General features: G+C 46.7%; 1 protein-coding gene across 1 annotated transcript in view; it reads left to right on the top strand.

Moving 5' to 3' along the window:
- Window positions 1-19,770, top strand: part of IFT43 (intraflagellar transport 43) — an 80,707-nt gene that overhangs the window by 25,035 nt on the left and 35,902 nt on the right. Inside the window, exon 3 of the mRNA XM_049611377.1 lies at window positions 4,138-4,202. Coding sequence (XP_049467334.1) covers window positions 4,138-4,202 — 65 coding nt within the window. The remainder of the gene's footprint in view (window positions 1-4,137; window positions 4,203-19,770) is intronic.

The following is a 19,770-nucleotide window of genomic DNA, read 5'->3' as shown; positions in this document are numbered from 1 at the left end:
GGGAGTGGGGAGGACAGTCGCAGCCTCTGCCCCACCCTGTGCATCTAAGGGGAAGGTAGCTTACACAGTTTTTACAGCCTTATGTCAACTCTTGAAGTCTTTAGTCACTTGTGAAAAAAAACCCTTCGATTTTGGAACTAGGTTTTCAGTCTGTTGGATGCGGAGGTATGACTCTTACGTGGTGATCTTTTTGTTTTGATGCTGCGGTCCTAATGTAGCAGCTGGTACGCTTTCCTAACGGGAGGAGCGTGAGAGAAAATGCGTCTTTGTGCTACCGCTGGCCGGCTGGAAAGGGCTCGCATCAGCCCCCCCGACAGCCGTGGCTTCCTGGGATTTGTGGTTAAAGGAGATAAAGCAGGTCGTTTTGGTTTTCAGAATCTTAGGGAACTTTATTAACCACACAATGTCCCTTAGTAGTCAAAATGACGGCTCAGGCCGGGCTCAATTTTTTTCTCTCTCTTTTTTTTTTTTTTTTCCTAATGGTGGTATATTTTACTGCCCGCGGTCTAACCTTTCACATACTGACATTAGTAACGCCGCCAGTGATGATCACAGGGGAAGACAGAGTGCTGGCGTGGCGGGCACTGCTCTAAGCGCTGACCGTGCAGCCCCTGATTTAGTCTGGCCGTTCAGCAGTTACTCAAAGGAGCGCATTTTGACGGAAGTATAGGCTGCTGGTGCCCCTTTTCCGAGCCGTCTGATCTCCCAGAGCCCCTTCCCAGTTCAGTCTCTGCTCCCTCTGTCACCGTTGTCACCCCACAGTGGAAAACCGCCAGGACCAGGAGACAAGTGGCGGAACCCTGCCAGTGCGACCCAAGTTCGCTCCCTTCTCGCCCACTCTCAGCATCTCACGGCACTGGGAGAGTGCCAGGGGGACTCAGGCACCCCGACCTTGTGGCGCCCTGGATCTGACTTGGTTCATTCTGTGCTTCCCAACATCCAGAGCGAAGAGAAGAGAGCAGAGGTTGCCAGCTCTGAGGCCGTAGCTCCGGGGTCACTTGCACTCGTGACAGCGTGGGCCGGGCAGGTGTTCTCGCTGAGTGAAGTGGGGCTAGGGGTAAGATACGGGCACTCCTTCGGTGCGCATCCGGAACTTGTAAGATAAGCTCACACTTCCAGCCGAGAGATACGCTCAGGCCCGTCTTTCTCAAAACAGCTGACCTGGCTTTCATTTTCCATTAGACGTAGGAACAGAGAGAGGATTCTGCACTGCAAGAGGAACAACAGCACAAGAGCAGCAGTAACAGAGGGCAGCTGCACTTGACTTTAGCAGGAAGGAGACAGAGAGGGCGGGTGGGGACTGTGGCCAACTGGAACGCGCCGGTCTTGTCCACAGGGGCAACTATTGTCTCAGCCCCAGAGCTACTGGATCTTCGAGTTTTTCAGGAGAAGCCGGATTGCGTGTGCAGATCTTCCAGTTTTTTAAATGTTAATTTAAATTTACAAACCAAAACACACAAAAAAACCCACTGTCTGGCAAAACACCACGTGTGGCTATGGGTCTGTCACCTCCAAATTCAGGAATGTTCATTCTCACAAGATGGTCCTATCCTTGGGTAAGGAAGTAGGGAACGTTACCTGCAGAAGTACAGGGAAGACGGCCTGTAGGCCAGACTCGTTTAAAACATCCTCAAGGGGGCCCCCTGTGGTTCAGTCTGGTTCTCTTCAACATTTCAAGTGTCCCCAGCACAGTGCCTTACACACAGTAGAAGCTCAGCCACACGGGGTTGTTGGTTTCTGCTTATATGCAAGTTTGGTTTGTGGTAGTTTGGGGCTCTTCCGCTTCCAGGTAGCTGGTCCTTCGACAGCTCCTGCTTTCGAAACAACTTAACCTCTGAGCTTCAGTTCTGGATTCCTGGGACAGAGGAATCGATTGGTCCCCTGGTTCATCCAGTGTCTGAGGGAAGTAGGGTTGTGGAGTAGAGGCTTCCCCTTCTGGCGCAGGGGTGGGTGGGTGTGGGTGGCAGGGACACCAGACAAGGATGTGTGGACCGGGGAGCAGCGGTGGGCGTCTCCTTGGTACATCTTCTTTGGATTGGGATTTCCCCCCGATAGAGACAGACAGTAGCTTGTTTTCCACTTCTGCATTTTGGTCATTTCTAACAGAGTCCCCCAGATAGCTCCATTACCTGCCTCTAGCTTAGAAAAGTCAAGTTCGTTTTCTCTAACGTGGCACCTAGTATGTCCCGGGAGCTGAGTTGGATAGAGGCATTTTAGGGCTTGGTTTCTTCTCAGTCATTTCCGGAAGGTTCTGGCTCACCCTGGTATCTAGATGGAGCATGTCCTTGGCAGGCTGGGGTGCTACTAGAAAAGCCAGAAAGAAGGTATATCTTGGTGCAAAATAAAACATCAAAAGTATAAAGGTATTTTGGCACATTGAGAGATGTTTTCTTAAAAAGTTACAAGTTAGGGGGAGCCTGGGTGGCTCAGTCAGTTGACCATCTGATTTCAGCTCAAGCCCCATGTCGGGCTCTGTGCTGACAGCTCAGAGCCTATAGCCTGCTTCAGATTCTGTCTCCCTCTCTCTGCCCCTCTCCTGATCGTGCTCTGCCCCTCTCTCTCAAAAATAAACAAACATTAAAAAGAAATTTTTTTAAGTTACAAGCTAGGCTTTAAGTGATAAATTTAAAGGATGATGCAATGGCACATTTTAGTCTGAGGTTCTACAAACCACATCCTTCCTGCTAAATTTGACTGCTGCTTGTTTTTATAAAGTTTTATTGGAACACAGTGACACCTGTTTGCTTACTTATTGTCTGTGGCTGTTTATTGCCCTACAGTGCCAGAATCGAATAGCTGCAACAGAGACCGTGTGGCCCGCAGAATGAGAAATATTGAAAAAGTTGGCCAACCTGTGTTTTTAGTCATTCATCAAAGTATCTCCTTAGACTGAGAGCAACCGTTATAAGTATATGCAGTTCTTAGAAAAAGGAAGTTGATATTTCAAAACACAATCCTAGGAGAATGCTGGGCAATTGAAAATAGGAAATGTTCTCATTGCTGTTTTATCCACCTTGATTGACTCAGTGGATTGCTTGATGTTCCCTTGGTGTTTCCAGTTGAGATGTACTGGACCAGAATGCCCACACTTGGGTTCCTGAATGCATCCTTTGCAGGTGAATCCTTCTTCCCCAAATAAGCTGAGTAGATTTTTATCCTGCCAGTTTAGTTTATGTTTTTTAAGCAAACCTGTTTTACATCTTTTTTTATTACCTTTCAATTTATAAAAGATAAAGTGATTGTAAAGAAAAAAAAAGTTAGAAAATGGACAACAACACAAAGAAGGAAATTAAAAATTGTCCATAATTCTGTCACTGGGGTCCTCTCTCACTCGTGTATTATATAGCTCATTAGACACTTGATATTACGTATTAACAGTTTTTTCACCAAATTGGAAGCATATATGTACTGTTCTGCAACATGTTTGTTTGCTTGTTTTTAATTTTTTTAAGGTTTATTTCTTTTTGAGAGAGAGACAGAGTTCTAGCAGGGGAGGGGCAGAGAGAGAGGGAGGCACAGAATCCGAAGCAGGTTCCAGGCTCCGAGCTGTCAGCACAGAGCCCGACGCAAGGCTCGAACCCACCAACCGTGAGATCATGACCTGAGCCAAAATCGGACACTTAACCGACTGAGCCACCCAGGCGCCCCTGCAACATGTTTTTTAAAAGTTAATATATACTGAATATTGTCATATCATGAAGTATCCTTTTTTTACCGTGTTCTTCATTATTACATAGTATCTTCATGTGTGTATTCCATGATTTACTTCATTTCTTATTACTGTCTGTTTTGGTTTTGAATTTTTTACGATTCAGAAATGACACTAGGTCTCTCTCTCTCTGATTCTTTCTTTGGGATAAATTCCTTGGATTAGAATCACTGGCTTAAAAAGTATGAAGTATTTCTAAGGCTTTCACTAAGCTTTGCCAAATTGCCCTATAGATCTTGCTTTTTTATATACCCACAGAAGGGCATGAAAGCACCCAGATTTTGAAAGTAAATTAGAAAGGCTACTGTATTTTTATTTGAAAGATTTCGATAGGCAGAATATTGGTTTAGGTGGCCTTAACCTCATCCACTGCATGCTTGAATGTCAATGGTGAGCAACTGTTATTGTGGCTTCTCCTTCCCTTTTAGGCTCCCCCTCCCAAGCCGCCGCGCAGGCAAGGAGGCTGGGCCGATGATTCCACGAAGGCTTCAAAGTAAGTGTGGCAGCTCGTGAGGGTGGAGGTGGGCATTTTGCTCTTGTGGGTTTTTTTCTTTCAGTTTTTATAGCAACTTGATTGAGGTGTAATTCCAATTCCGTGTAATTCGCCATTTAAAATGGACAGTTCAGTCCTTCCTGGTGCCTTTAACAGAGTTGTGCTACCAGCACCTCCGTCAGTTTTAGAACATTTTCATCACCTACCCCTTTAAAGAAACCTGGTACCCATTAGAGTTATTTCCCATGCCCTCCGCCCCCCAACATCCCCAACCCTAGGCAGCCACCATTCTGCTTTCTATCTCTGTGACTTGCCTGTTCTGGACATTTTGCATAAATGGAATCGTACCTCATGTGGTCCTCTGTGACTGACTTTTCACTTGGCTTGACGTTTTCAAAGTTCATCCATATGTGGCATTCTGTGTTCTTTTTGTTTTATTTCATTTGTTTTGTTTTAAATGTTTATTTATTTTTGAGAGAGTGAGAGAGCGGGGGAGGGACAGAGAGAGAGGGAGACAGAATCTGAAGCAGGCTCCAGGCTCTGAGCCGGTAGCACAGAGCCCGACGCGGGGCTCGAACTCACGAGCCGCAAGATCATGACCCGAGCCGAAGTCGGACGCTCAACCGACTGAGCCGCCCAGGCGCCCCTCTGTGTTCTTTTCTTAAAAAATGGAGGGGGGCGCCTGGGCGGCTCAGTCGGTTGAGCATCTGAGTTCAGCTCAGGTCACGATCTCGCAGTTCGTGAGTTGCTAGCTGCTATCAGGACAGAGCCGGCCTCAGATCCTCCGTCTCCCTCTCTTGCTGTCCTTCCCCTGCTTACGCTGTCTCTCAAAAATAGATAAAACATTAAAAAAAATTTTTTTTAAATGGAGGTATAATCGACACACATTATATTGGTTTCATGTAAACAACATAATGATTCGATATTTGTATCTATTGCTACATGATCACCACAATGTACAAGTTAACATTCGTCACCACACGTAGTTACAAAAATTTTTTTTCTCGTGCTGAAAACTTTTAAGATCCACTCTCTTGGCAACTTTCAAATATACAATACAGTATATATATTTTAATGTTTATTTACTTTTGAGAGAGAAAGACACACACACCATGTGAGCAGGGGAGGGGCACAGAGAGAGGGAGACACAGAATCCGAAGCGGGCTCCAGGCTCTGAGCCATCAACACAGAGCCCCACGCGGGGCTCGAACCCATGGACTGTGAGATCATGACCTGAGCCGAAGTTGGACGTTTAAGTACCCAGGCGCCCCCTGCAATACAGTGTTATTAACTGTAGTCACCACGCTTACATTCCATCTTCATGACTTAAGTCATTATATAACTGGAAGTTTGTACCTTTTGACCCTCGTTCTGTGTTCTTAAAGTAACTTTCTAAACAGAATGGAATGGCTGGTTAGTAATTGCAGGATTACAAACTACTTTGGTCTCTAATTCCTTGCACTAAGTCTTTGATGGGAAGTAAACCAGAAAAAAAATATTTACTACACCAGCAGGATGGCCAGCTTTCAAGTTTAACTATTTGATTTATACTTGGAAAAGGAATTTCTTTTTCTTGAAACACAGACATGACTCTTTTTTTTTTTTTAAGGTTATTTATTTATTTTTGAGAGGGAGAGAGAGAGAACGCAGGAGGGGCAGAGAGAGAGGGAGACAGAGAATCCCAAGCAGGCTCTGTGCCGTCAGCACAGAGCCCAATGTGGGGCTGGATGTCACAAACTGTAAGATCGTGACCAGAACCAAAATCAAGAGCCAGTTGCTTAACTGACTGAGCGCCCCAGGCCCCCCAGATGTTACTCTTGTTGAGAAATTTCCTTCAGCACTTATTGCCTTCAAAGTATATATTTTTCTAATTCTTTTCCTCCCTTCATTTACACACACACACACACACACACACACACACACACACACACACGTTTCCCCCTCTGAATCATTTGAAAACAAGTTGCAGACATCATGACATTTCACCTCTAAATACTTCAGCATGCATCTCTCAAGATTAAGGACATTCTCCAGATAATCACAGTATGATTATCATATCCAAGTAATTTCATAATGAATTAACAGTTAGTATATAGTTTATATTTAAATTTACCCAGTTGTCCCCAAATGTCTTTTATGGCTCCAGGATCCTGTCAGAGTTCACACATTGTGTTGAGTCGTTCTACCTCTTTATCTAAAATCATTTTTATTTAAATCTATCTGGATAAGTGCAGTTAAAGATAAATTTATCTTCTCTAAAATCTCTCTCTTGATCTGAAATAATTCCAATTCCTCCCCCGCTCTCCCAGACTTTTTTGAGGAGTCCAGGCCAGTTGTCTTACAGAATGTCATACATTCTGGTTTTCTCTGATTGGTTCCTCCAGAATTGGTTAGGTTCAAATTGTAGGTTTCGGGCAAGAACAGGTGATTTTGTATACTTCTTATCATATCAAAGTGGCATAGAAACACGTACTCAGAGATGCCTCACTCCCATCCTTATTCCCTCCTCCTCATTCCCATCCATCCCATCCAGTAACCTCTGTATTAGTTTCTGGTCTGTCCTTCCTATCTTTTCTTTTTCTTGCTTTTGCAGGATTAAACACACACATATGCAATTTTAATTTATTCTTCTTTGTTTCTATACATTAGGATTCAGCAAACTTTGACCCACAGGCTAGCTGCCAGTTTTCATAGATCGTGTCTTATCAGAACACAGCCACACCCTTTCATTTTAAAAATTCAGATCTCTGATCTGTTTGGAATTAATTCTAGCCTACCATATAAAGCACGGATTCAGTTTGAATCATTTTTGAAGTGGCTATTGCCCACCCCCGCCGTTTATTTAAAAATGCATCTTTCTCCCGGGGAATTTAGAACCCATCTTTATCATAGTCTCCGTCTTTGTACCTGAGTCTCCTTTTGGACCTGTTACTCTGTTCCGGTGGACTTTCTGTCTGTCCATACGCCAGTAGGTGCCACGCTCTTTGCCTTATGGAACACAGCACTACTTTTCAGTGCTAACCGAGAACAAGAAGGTAACGCTGCAGTATTAGTGAGAGTCTTAGAGAGTAGCCCCATTTTTCTAAGCTATTAGGGGATTTTAGTGCTTGTAATAGCTGGAATTTATTTTGAAGTATGGAGATGAGACAAATCCTATATCTGCTCCTTAGAGAACAAAAGAGAATCTCAAAAATGGATCTATTAAGTGAATGTATCAGTGTACGTATTAAAGATTGTTCCAGATCAGATCAGCTTGCTCTTGGAAAAAGATGCTTTTCCATTTCGTATATTACTTCTCAGTGTATTGTCTTGCGTGGCTCCTTGGTCTGTGGCCTAGTCCTGAAGCTGCTGGGGGGCCCAGGCCTCCTCCTCGAACCTCCTCTCTTCGGCGTCAACCCTCACTCTTGCACGATCTCAACCCAGTCTCGGGAGTTTTACTATCACCTTCACAGTGACGACTTCAAAATATATATCCCTCCAGGCCTTTCCCTGAACATCCAGTTATCCACGTGATGTTTCTACTTGAAGACACAACTCGGTCATAGCACGTCTGAATCAGTCCTCTTCATTGCCGCCCCTTCCATCCCATCCCCTAACCTGTACCTCCCAGAGTTTCCCTCACATCTCCGTAAATGGTGACTCTTCTCTTCCCCATTTCCCAGGCCATAAACTTTGGAATCCTCTTGGACCCTTCTCTTGGTCTCAACTCATGTTCAGTCTGTCAGCAAACTGGCTCAGGTCTACAGATGAAATACATCTGCTGTGTGTCCTGCCAGTGCTTGGCTACAGTCACCGTCATTTTTAGCATTGACTCAAGTGAGAACGTCCTGACTGGTCTCCTCCCTTCATCATTGCCTCCCTCCGTCTTATCTCTACGGAGGCAGAGTGACTTTTTTAAAGCATAAGTGAGATCATTTCACGTCTGTTGAGAACTCTCCAGTGGTATTCCCCACAGTCAAAGTACATCACAAAGCTTTTACGGTGGCTTACAAGGCTCTACCTGACCTCACTTTATATAAAGTAGCACCCTGGTCACTCTGTGTTCCCATCTCTTGCTTTATGTGTCAGCATGTGACATATATGCATACATGTGCGTGTGTGTGTTTGTGTACACGTGGATATGTTACCTTTTTCTCTCTACTGTGATATAAATTTCTTGAGAGGAGACACACACTGATTTACCTATGCCCAGTACCTCGAATAGTGCCGGTCCATAGTAAGTGCTCAGTGACTGTTTATTGAACATATGAGTGATCGCATCAGTGTTTTTGCTATCAGATCGAGCCACTCTGCTATCAGTGTGGAAAGTGGAGGTCTGAAAGGTTGGAGCCGCTTTGGGGAAGGTACTAGTCTGTATGAAGGAAGATAAGAGCTGAACTAGGGCACTGGTGTGAGCACGGAGAGGAGAGGAGCTTTGGAGACGTTTCGGAGATAGAGTTCACGGACGTGCCATTGGTCGGAGGTAGGGCAAAGGAGGGAGGAGGGGAGGGTCACCACAAGGCGCCTCGCTTTGACGGCTGGTTGGGTAGTGGTGCCGTCAGATAGGGAATGCAGGAGAAACCTGATTTGTAGGCTGGTGGTGGTCCACATAGATAATTTCCACAGTTTGGGAGTCTGGAAGGGAGGTCAAAGGAGAGGTGCAACTTGGATCATCTACGCAAATAGAAGTCAAGGATGGAGCCTTGGATTTGGCTGTTTGGAGGTTACTAGGGACCTTTGAAAAAGTGGTACTGTGATTTGCACTGGGGCAGAAGCCAGATGATGGGCTGAAAAGGAATGGAGGTGGGAAATGGTGATCTGGTCTCCTTCCCTGAGAAAGAAAGGAGATAATGGGACGGTATTTGGGAGTGGTTTGTGTTGAGAACGATGTGTATAATACGTGGGGAAAGAGTGACTGCAGGTGAAATAGGGATTTGACCAAGCAGATCCTTGGAAGGATAGGACCTTCCAAGAGAGATTAATTAACCTTGGACAGAAGGAGGCGAGGACGTTTTTCCTCCAAGATAGGGAGCTTGGACAAGTTGAGTAAGCGATCAAGAAGAATTCAGGGAGTAGGGAATTGGGGGAAGTTCATTTTGGATTGGCCTCTTGGTTTTCTTCTTTTTTCAAAGTAGAAAGGTACACTGTTGAGTTCACTGGAGCAAAGGAGAGCTGGTCTCGGGAGGCAGGCGGAGTAGATGTGAGGCAGGAAGAGGATGGGCACTGACTAAGGGTGAGAGAGGCCGTTCTTGGGCTACATTGAGGAGCTGCCTGTTCGGGTCGGAAAACAGGGGCTCCTGCTCCTGCAGGGCACAGTACAGAGTGCCCCCTGCCCTGCAAGAGTTTCCGTTCAAATTGCAGGGTCCGGCATTTTCATTCACAAAAATGGTGAAAGGAGCACATCGCAAGTGAGAAACAGACTGGCTAACACTGGTGATGTGACCTCAGAGAAGAGAGTAATCACAGCGGTCAGGGTCCCTTGCAGAGGAGATGGGGGTCTCACTGGGTGGATTCTCACGCACAAAGAGGATCAGGAGGAGAGCACTGTAGTTCAAGGACATGTAGGCAGAAGTGTTGGGGGGGGCAGTAACCTTACTGTCAGTCTGCTTAGAGTAGAAAATTCACACTGGAAATACTTGACTTAAGTTCTTCTGAAAGGATAATAATAATGCCATGGATTCAGTTCAGGCTGCTAGAACAGAATGCCCTTGACCGGGTGGCTTAAACAGCACACGTTTATTTCTCACGTTTATTTCTAGTTCTGGAGGCTAGAAGTCTGAGATCAAGTTGCCAGCATGGTCTGGTCCTCACTGAGGGCCCTGTTTCTGGATATATCCTTACGTGGCCTTCCTCGCTGTGTGCACACAGAGAGAGGCAGGTCTTGTGTTTCTCCTCATTTTATAAGAGTACCAATCCCATCCTGGGGGCTCTACCCTCATGACTTCATCTGACTCTGATTAGCTCCCAAAAGCCCCACCTTCAAACACTGTCACAATAGAGATTAGGGTTTCAACATGTGAATTTGTGGGGGGACACAAACATTCAGTCCATAGCTGCCCCTCATATGTGCATTACACCAACTCTCTTGGGTAGGTTCCATTCTCTAAGGTAGATATCCCTCTACAAGGGAAGGAGGTGGAAAGTGAGGCTGACAGAGGTCTACAGCTCTGTTGTTGCCAGTGGGAAGTAGAAGACCTATTTCCAGATACGATCCGGGAGCTCATAGTCAAGGGATACGAATTTCTGGGATTATTTTATTTACGTCAACACCGCCCAAGGTAGAGAGCAGAGCGTGCGTCAACCACCACACTGGCTAGAGATGTTGGTGCCGGAACTCATGTGCTCACTCCTGAGCCACAGGAAAGGGCTGTATTCAGGAATTCCATGGGACCTGGGATCACTACCTTTCCCTTCTCCCGGCACCACAGTCACAGCCGTGCCGAAGATTCCATCTTGGAGCCAGGCTGTCCTGGGCTCTGAAGTTGCCTGAGGTGGGGCCCTCATGGCCTGTGGGTCGCTGACTTGGCCATGGAGAACAGAGCTGAACAAGAGGCAACCGGACTTGGTAAAGAGAGGAAGGAAAGGTAGAGTGATTAAGTTTTGTCTCAAAGTGTCTGTTTTTGGGTTTGTCCCTGCATTGATCTGCAAGGGAATGAGGCAAGTAATGGCCCCTCAGGGACTTTCAGGACTTTGCTCTCAATGTCAGCCGTCATTTTCAATCACCCTCTCCCTCCCAGCCATTAATTTTGGCCCAGGATCATGGGGACTTGTCCATCTATCACTCCTAATTGACACTAAATGATCTGTCAGTTTATTGATGAACGGCAGGAGTGGAATTGTCACAATATATTTTACTTTCTAACAACTCCTCCTGACAATTTTACCTTGTCCATCTCACTCTCCTCACATAAATCTCCATTGGCCGCTCATTCCTTCTCCTGGGCTGTTCTGGTGCCAGCCCTTCCACACCATCTGCACGCGTCAAGGACATCAAGATGGCGGGAGAACAGCCGAGTGCTGGTCCTGAGGTTGCCCCCTTCCCTCCTCCTTCCCTCCCTCCCTCTCTCTCTCTCTCTCTCTCTCTCCCTCTCTCCCTCTCTCTCTCTCTCTCTCTCTCTCTCTCTTTAATGGCATAGATGTTCCAAGAATACTAAAGGGCTTCTGTCCTCTCTCTCTCTGTGTCATTGCCATACCGGAGTCTCTCTACCTTGGTGTTAGCAGGGAATAGTTCATTCTTACTAAGCTACAAAAGTATGAAAGGCAAAAACTCAGAGCTGCCGGGCACCTAGGTCTATAAGCACAGTTGCAAACACGTTTTGTCCTCTCACACCAGCATCGTAACAGGCTTTCTAGTCCCACAGAAGTCAGTTTCTTAGCCTGGAGGGTAGGTTAGCTGGAATTTCACCACTGGTGTGCCCTGGGCTGCACTGGGAGCACAGGTGTGCCCAGATGCTTGTGCTCTGCCTCTGGGCCAGACCCAGAGTTGCCAGGGCCCCGAGGCTGGTCGCGTGTAACCATGAGCAGTCTTGTCTGTCACCTCAGGTTTCCACTAAAATGACAGTTTTAAGTGGTTTCTTTTTTTAATGTTTATTTTTGAGAGGGAGGGAGGGGCGGGGGACAGAGGATCCAAAGCAGGCTCTGTGCTGACAGCAGTGAGCCTGATGCAGGGCTGGAACCCACAAACCATGAGATCATGACCTGAGCCAAAGTCAGATGCTTAACGGACTGAGCCACCCAGGCACCCCGAGTTTTAAGTATTTTAAGTTTTGAGAAAGATGAAGGAAATATATATGTGTGTGTGTGTGTGTGTGTGTGTGTGTGTGTGTGTGTGTATGTATATCTACATACACACACACACACACATATATATAGTACTGGGTTTTATGTCGATATATGTATATGGATGTATATATGATGTAGTTATTTAGTCTTAAGAAGGTACACATATGGGTGCGAAAAATCTTTTATCATCTACGAGGTCAAGGATGATTAGAGAAGCTTGACAACATAGAAAGAATGTCATTGTTTCCCCTCCCTCCTTCCTCTCCTGCTGCAGGTAATTTTTACTAACTGATAAGGACTGTTTTTGTTTATTAACTGCCATCCCATTATCATGTTTTTCGAAATTAAAAATGATTCCTTAATGCCATCTCATATACTCAGATATTTCCATTGTCTCAAAGATGTTGTTTTACAGTTGGATTGTAAGAAGGCAAATCAAGGTCTAGACCTTATATCTAGTTACCAGATGTCTTTAGTCTTCCTTGCATTCTGCAACATGCCCCCCACCTCCCTTTTATCCCCCATGCCATTGATTTTTTTTTTGTGGGTGGGGGGAGACTTGTCTCATAGAATGTCCCACCTTCAGGATTTGGCTCATTGCTTTCTGCTCATGGTGTTTAGCTTGCTCCTCTGTCCTTCATGTTCCTTGTGAAGCCGATAGTTAGATCTAGATTAACTGCAGGTTACATCCAGGCTCACTGTTTTGGCAGGAATACTTGGCAAGTGGTGCTGTGCCCACACTGCGACATCACATCCGAAGGCATGGGCAGGCATGAGAGGAGCAGGTGTGCGGGCAGTCCATGTGACACGAGGCTGCAATTGATCAGCGGGGTCAGGGGCGTGTCCCCCATTTCACATTGCCCACCAGACTCCTACCTAGAGGCCACGGTGTCCATTGGGGATCGTTGCCTAGAGCCACGATTTCAATTGAAGGATGTCAAGTGGTGATTCTCCAATTTCCCCTTAACAAAACTTCTTGTATAAAGAACTTTCTCTTGCCGATTATCTGGCTGCCTGAAATACAGTTTATAATCCTGCCTCCTTGCTCCCTCCAATCTTTATTTCAAAAAGTTTCAAACCTGTAGGAAAGTTGGAAGGGTAGTACATCAAACACCTTGCCGGGTAATGTTTTACCCCCCATGGCTCTTTCTCATTCTCTGTTTATTTTGAGTTTTTCTCTTTTCCTGAACTGTGAGAGAGCTGCAGCTGCCTCTGCCTTCGCATTAGTAGTAACTAGTAAACAGTTACTTTACAAGAGACTTTTGCCCATATTTTTTGCTTCTGAGTCTGTAGTGCCTGGCACATTCAGGTGCTCAGTACACAGTTGATCAGTGAGTGAGTTTTAGACAGTAATTAAAAAGAGACCAAGTATCCCTCGGTCCACCGAAGTAAAAGATCTTAATCCTTGACCTTCAGATTTTCATCAGTAAACATAATATTGTTTATTTAGTTTTTCAAGAAAAACAAAACGGATTAGAAGTACGGAGAATTTATTTTCCACCTGCGGTCCTTAGTCACAGCAAACCCAGAATCGGTATGGCTGGACCAGGGGTCCTGGGCACCGTGGGTGAACAGTTACTTGGTTCTCAGTGAGGTCGGCCATTAGAGAAGAATGTCTACGATTGGGTGAAATCGGATGAGGCCGTCGCATGTGAAGTGGTAAGAAGGGAAAGTCCTCAGTAGCGAATCGTGCACCCATTTCCAGCGGCTGTATCCAGGGCTCAGGTGCCTTGTCCCTGGAGATGCCCACAAGAGCCCCCTGCATAGTTGTCACAACTTTCTATCACGTGCTTTCTTCTACATTTACACGTCTCCTCTGTAGGGCCTGCAAGATACAGCAGATTCGGAAAAGTTAGCCTCGGGGCTCAGCAACAACAGATGGCTTAAATGTACACCGCACATTTGCTTGTTCTGTGTAGGCTCCCCGAAGAGTCATTGCTGGCTTTGCTCTCCACTTACATTCAGAGCCTGGACAGAGAGCTGATAAAGGAAGGTCTGCATACATTTCCATTGTAACTGAACTTGGAGAATTCACAGTTGTTGTTTGTTTGTTTTAATGTTTTTAGCATTTTTTCATTTTTTGAAAGACAGAGCATGAGCAGGGGAGGGGCAGAGAGAGAGGGAGACACAGAATCCGAAGCAGGCTCCAGGCTCTGAGCTGTCAGCACAGAGCCCGACGCGGGGCTCGAACCCACAAACCGCGAGATCATGACCCGAGCCGAAGTTGGCTGCTTAACCGACCGAGCACCCGGGCGCCCCTGTTTTTTTTTTTTTTTTTTTTTAATTAGAATTTAATTGCATTGTTTGTTGCTAGAAATCCAGTATGTTCAGTAGGATCTGAAGAGGAAAGAACACCTGGATGGTGTTCGTTGAAATAACTCACCAAAAAGAAGCCTCCTCCCTGAAGTAGTGGAAAGTGTGGACTGTGCCGAGCTCACTCTATCCTTAGGCCTTTCCTGTCTTCACACACTTGTTCCGTTTTGGTAGATTGCATTTGCCTTGGTGGCCGGTAGGTGGAAAGGAGCAAGAATAATGGGCAGATTTGACAGGACTTAGCAGAGCTGCTCTTTCCCACTCGGCCCTGCAGCACACAGCAGTGAGGTCCTTACTAACGTCCCCCTTCACACATTCCTGCGTCTGAGTTCCTTGTATAACCCCGTGTCATCTTTTGAGACATTAGATCTCCTAGTGAGTCTTAATTATATTTATTTTAAATACATTAGAAACATGCCTAGCACAGAAGGGTAAGGAAGAATGGTAGGAAGCTACATCTCTCTTTCCCTGCCCCCAGGCACTCAGTTTCCCTTCCTGGAGGCAGCCACTGACTGTTCCCCAGTATCCTCCCAAAGATACTCTGTGCATTTACGAAAAATATAGATTAATATATCTTCTCATCCCCTCACATAAATGGTAACCTATCTCCTCTGCGTTTTTCTCTTATCATATGACAGTATTTCTTGGTGACCTTAAGAATCTCAATACAGAATAGAACTGCCTCACTTTTAAGGGCTACCTATCTCAGTAAAAGCAATCATAAGCCGCCAATAGGGTGATATTTTCCCAGGTGGAAAGCAGACTTCCGACGTTGATTCATGTACTAGCCATCACATGACCCTTTGGAAAGTCTCATCAAGCCTGGAGGTAAGGTTCGTATAGACCCCGTGGGCTAAGGAAGAGATACGAAGCATGGATCAGCCTTTTCCTCTTTGAGGTTCTGGGGGGGGCGCATTTTCGTGCACTTCCACTTAGGCTGATCCAGTGATGTTCCGTTCAGAGCAAGCAGAGATGTTCTGAGTGATAGTCGCTAAAGGTTAGAGCCCTGGATGGCTCGTCTGGTGTCGCAAAACCAATTTACTTATGCAAATGACTAAATATGAAATAATTGGAATCTTGCAATTCTGTCAAGTGCCTCCCAATCGAAGGTGATAGCAGTCTGTTCCTGTAAGCCCCACGTGGAGTAGCATTTGGCCACCTCACTCCCCACTGTGAAAAGTGGAGCAGTCTCCCTGACACGTGGCCCTAGTCCGTCCTCTCCCTGGAGCAGAAGTGAGTACCTGGCACCCAGGGAGGAGGGGAGGAGCACGTGCGGTGACTTGAGGTAAACCTGTTGCCCACGTTTGTGCACCAGGGGAGAGACAGCATCCAATGGCTGTTTCCAAGGGCTTGGGTCAACGGAACTGCTTCCCAGTTGCCTGTGTGGCGACCTGTAGGGAGGCTTGTGTGGTGTGGTGGCCTGTAGGGAGCCCTCCCAAAAGACTACAAAGTCCAGGCCCTGACCCCCACCTCCCCTGAAGCTGCTCTCAGCTTCCTTTCAAGCCCTCAGCTTTTCTTAACAAGTCCAGCTACTGCTGAATGTTATTTTCGTAACTGAAAACCAGGAGTGGTTCTAGAGTGGGTTCTTCACATGTCCTGTGAGTGAAGGCTTTGACTTGTGGCTCTTTGTCATTTCTCATTTTGCAGAAGTACAAGTTCTCCTGTGACTAGAGCTGCTCATTTCGTAGAGCTGGGGGTAGGATTGTAAAGCAGAAGGGTCTCTGAAGGTCACGAAAGAAATGATAGGCCCACAGGAGTATCCCTTAGATAACAACAGCCCAAACGCCCACAGCGTCCTGTGGAGTATTCCTTTGTCTCTCTGGATTATCACACAGTGCAGAGGTTTGAAGATAGAAGGTTAGAGCCAGTTTCATCCCATCTCCTGTCAAATTCTAGTGCCTCTTCTTTTTTTTAATTTATTTTTTGAGAGAGCACAAGCCAGGGAGGGGCGGAGAGAGAAGGGGACAGAGGATCCGAAGCAGGCTCCGTGGTGTCTGTGCAAAGCCCAACGTGGGGCTCAAACTCAGGAACTGGGAGATCATGACCTGAGCTGAAGTTGGACGCTCAACCAACCAAGCTACCCAGGTACCCCAAATTCTAGCATCTCTAGCAGTGTTGGCGCAGGGTCTGTGTGAACCCCTCCATTGGTGGGGAACTCAATGGAAGCATATGTTTTTACAAAGACTTTTTAAATCGTGCGAGCAAGCCAAAAGCACTTTAATGACATAAAAACTCAAACAAGACAGATAAAGCTAAATTTGCCTGAAGCCGCTATCTTGTCCAAGCCTAGTCGTCTCTCTGGAAGTAGCTACTGGTAACAGTTCCTTGGTTATTTTTTACCAATAACAGATATTCAATATATAATTGTATACAATAGATATGCTTATATATATGTGTGTGTGTGTGTGTGTGTGTGTGTGTGTGTGTATTTTTTTTAACATAAATGGGATCATGCTAAGGGTGTTCTGCTCCTAAATTTTTTTCATTTTTCACCTAACAGCACATCTGGAAATCTTTTAGTCCAGGTAGATTTTCTTTATTTTTCTAACTGCTACATTACTATCCTGTGGTATGGACGCACTATTCCTCTGTTGGTGGGCATTTAGGTTGTTTCTAATTTATATGCCATTATCAACCCCCTGATTTCTTTTTTTTAAATTTATTTTTAACATTTATTTATTTTTGAGAGACAGAGACAGAGCACGGGGGGGGGGGCAGAGAGAGAGGGAGACCCAGAATCCGAAGCAGGCTCCAGGCTCTGACCTGTCAGCACAGAGCCCAGCTCGAGGCTCGAACTCACAAACCATGAGATCATGACCTGAACTGAAGTTGGATGCTCAACCGACTGAGCCACCCAGGCGCTCCAACCCCCTGATTTCTTGTCAACAACTTGTCTTTAGGAAATTTGTAGCCTCACCCTGTGATCCGGATTCTGCCTTCCGGGACCCCACTGCAGAACCCGTGTATGGGTAGCCCACATATGTTGCCCACCCTCCTTGTTGAATGGATGAGACACACACACACTATTTATTGTGGCTTTTGTCCTGGGCACTGTCCTAAGCATAGTTGTTTTGCTTTATCTTCAAAACAACCTCAGGAGCTGGTACTATTATTATCCTAGCTTACAGATGAGGAAATAGAAGTTCAGGAAAGTTAAATAACTTGCTCAAAGTCACATGGCTCGTAAGGAACCAGCCAGGACTTGAACCCAGGTGAGTCTGACTGCGGGGTCATGCTCTTGTTCTCTGTGTCTCGCTTCCTTCCATTTTTATGCCCTTGGCTCCTGATACCGTGCCTTTGCACGTGGTAGACCCCCAGCAGACGTTCCCCGAGGGCTGTTTGGACATAGCTCCAGCATGTTCAGCCCGTGGGAAGAATGGCAGGGAGCGAATGCTTGCCCTTAACCTCCTCTGGCCTACCTGTGTGCAGAGCGGAGCTCCAGCCAGCCGCCTGGCCCTGGGAAGGTGAGTACGGAGGATGCAGCCTGCACTTAGGGGCACGAGCCAAGGCCGTGCCAGTCCTGCCATTAAAAGGCCTAATTAGGCTGGTCATTAAGTTCAATTAGGCATTGGAAATGATCGTTCCTTCTAACCCTGCGGTGCCCTCCAAGAACTGGATCCATTCCCAGGCAGCCAGCTCGAGAGCCGGCTCTAGTTACCGGTGCGCCCAGCAGCCCCGCCCCTGGTGTCGGGCCTGTGACTCCCCTTCGAGGCTGAGGGCAGAGTAATCTAGGAGGCCTTCAGCCCAGAGCAGGGTGCTCCAAGGACACGTCAAATACGGTCAGGTGTCTGCCTTGGTGGCCATTTCCTGAGCTCATTCTGGTCACCCTCCTTTCTTAGGGCCACCCTTTCGCCGTGCGCCTGTTAGGAGTCGGGACCTCTGCCTGTGTCCTGGTCCCCTTCTGCCACCCACTCGCCATGTCAGCCTAAGGCCAGTCGTGTGGACTCTTGGGGCGGAGGCTCCCCTGAGGGGTTTGAACTACATGATCCCAGAATTCCCTTTTCAGCACTGGAGTTTGATTCTAGGAAATCCCAAATAGATAAGCCTTGGCATGTACGAGATTTCTCCTCACTGATCCCTGAGCCGAGAGCAAGGAGGAGAGGGCCAGCGTAAGCCTGTCCCACTAGCTCAGCACGCTGGGGCCCTGTCTCTTCAGCATTAAAACAGAGTGGTCTGCCGGGCCCTCCAGAACTCAGAAAGTATGTTTAAACTTCTGAAATCTGCTTTCTAGATGGCTACTTGAAACCTTTTAGTTTGGGAATCATTGCCTTGAAATGAAACCGCTAACAAGCACGGAGGCGGGGGCAGGCCTTCCAGGCACAGGGGCCGGGTGTAAGGGGACTGAATGTCCACAATCGGTGTGGAGTGAACAGAACTGGCTGGCGACAGCCCAGGGTTTGCCTAGAGAAGGAGATGGCAGCAGACGGTGAGGTAGAAAATGGGCTGGAGCACAGGACCTTGAGCTCCAGCACATGGGAGAACAGGGAGCCGCTGAAGTGTTGACAGGTATGTGACCAGTGGTGCAAGGGACACATCACACCTCTTCTGAATGCCTTTTTGATGTGGTATGAGCTTGGGGTATTTGCAGGGGTAAAAAGACACCCATTTCTCCCTATGCGGAGTCATCTTCTTAAAGGTTGTCTTAGCTCCATTCTCGATGGCAGAATGTTGTCTTTTTAGACCAGACAAAGCTGTAGAGAGAGTCTACTCACCTTTTCTCCCCAAGTTTGATGGCTTTTTTTCCCCAGCAGACTTTGGGGACATTGCTCCTTCCTATTCTGAGAGTGCATTATTCTTGTATCTGACTCAAATGCTTGCTTTCTCTTAAGAGAACTTAACTAAATCTGATTGTGTGAGGTTGGTTTTTCCACAGGATCTGTGTTCCTTCTCAATTAGGATGACTTCTCATTTGCCACTGGATGTGCTGTGTTTGTTGAGGCTGCATTTTTATCTGCAAGCCACAGGGAACCCCACTAGCAGAGGCTTAAACAGAAAGCAGTTTGTCTCAGAAAACAAGAGGTCCAGGCTTCACAGTCCTGGGTGGCAGTTCGGTGGTAACGACATGGATGGAACCCTTTCCATCGTCCTGCCCACCATCCTTCACACGTGGGCCTTCGTCATTGTGTTCATGCCTCATGGTTGTATGATGGCTGCTGTATCTCCAGCCCTCACGTCTGTTTTCCAGGTAGGAAGAGGAGAGAATGACATGGAGGTGAGGGTGAAGGCTGGTGAAGGGTGAAGGAGGTGAGGGCTCTTTCTTAATGGGAATTTGTCTTTTGGAGGAAAGGAAATAGGACCTGCTTTCCAGGGATGGCCTCATCTTTCTCATTGGTCAGAAATGTGGTGTATGCCCACCCCTCAGTGTGGAGTAGGCTAGGGAATTGAATGTCTTTAGTTGGGCTCATTGCTGCCCCAAACAAAATTGGGGTTTGAATCCAGAGGAAAGGACTTGTTTTCTGTGGTCAACCCCATCAAATGGAGCTACAGAAGTCAC

The sequence above is a fragment of the Panthera uncia genome (genome assembly GCF_023721935.1).
Source record: "Panthera uncia isolate 11264 chromosome B3 unlocalized genomic scaffold, Puncia_PCG_1.0 HiC_scaffold_1, whole genome shotgun sequence".
Taxonomy (NCBI): Eukaryota; Metazoa; Chordata; class Mammalia; order Carnivora; family Felidae; genus Panthera; species Panthera uncia.
The sequence above is the reverse complement of the archived record's forward strand: the minus strand, read 5'-3'. Positions and strand labels throughout refer to the sequence as shown.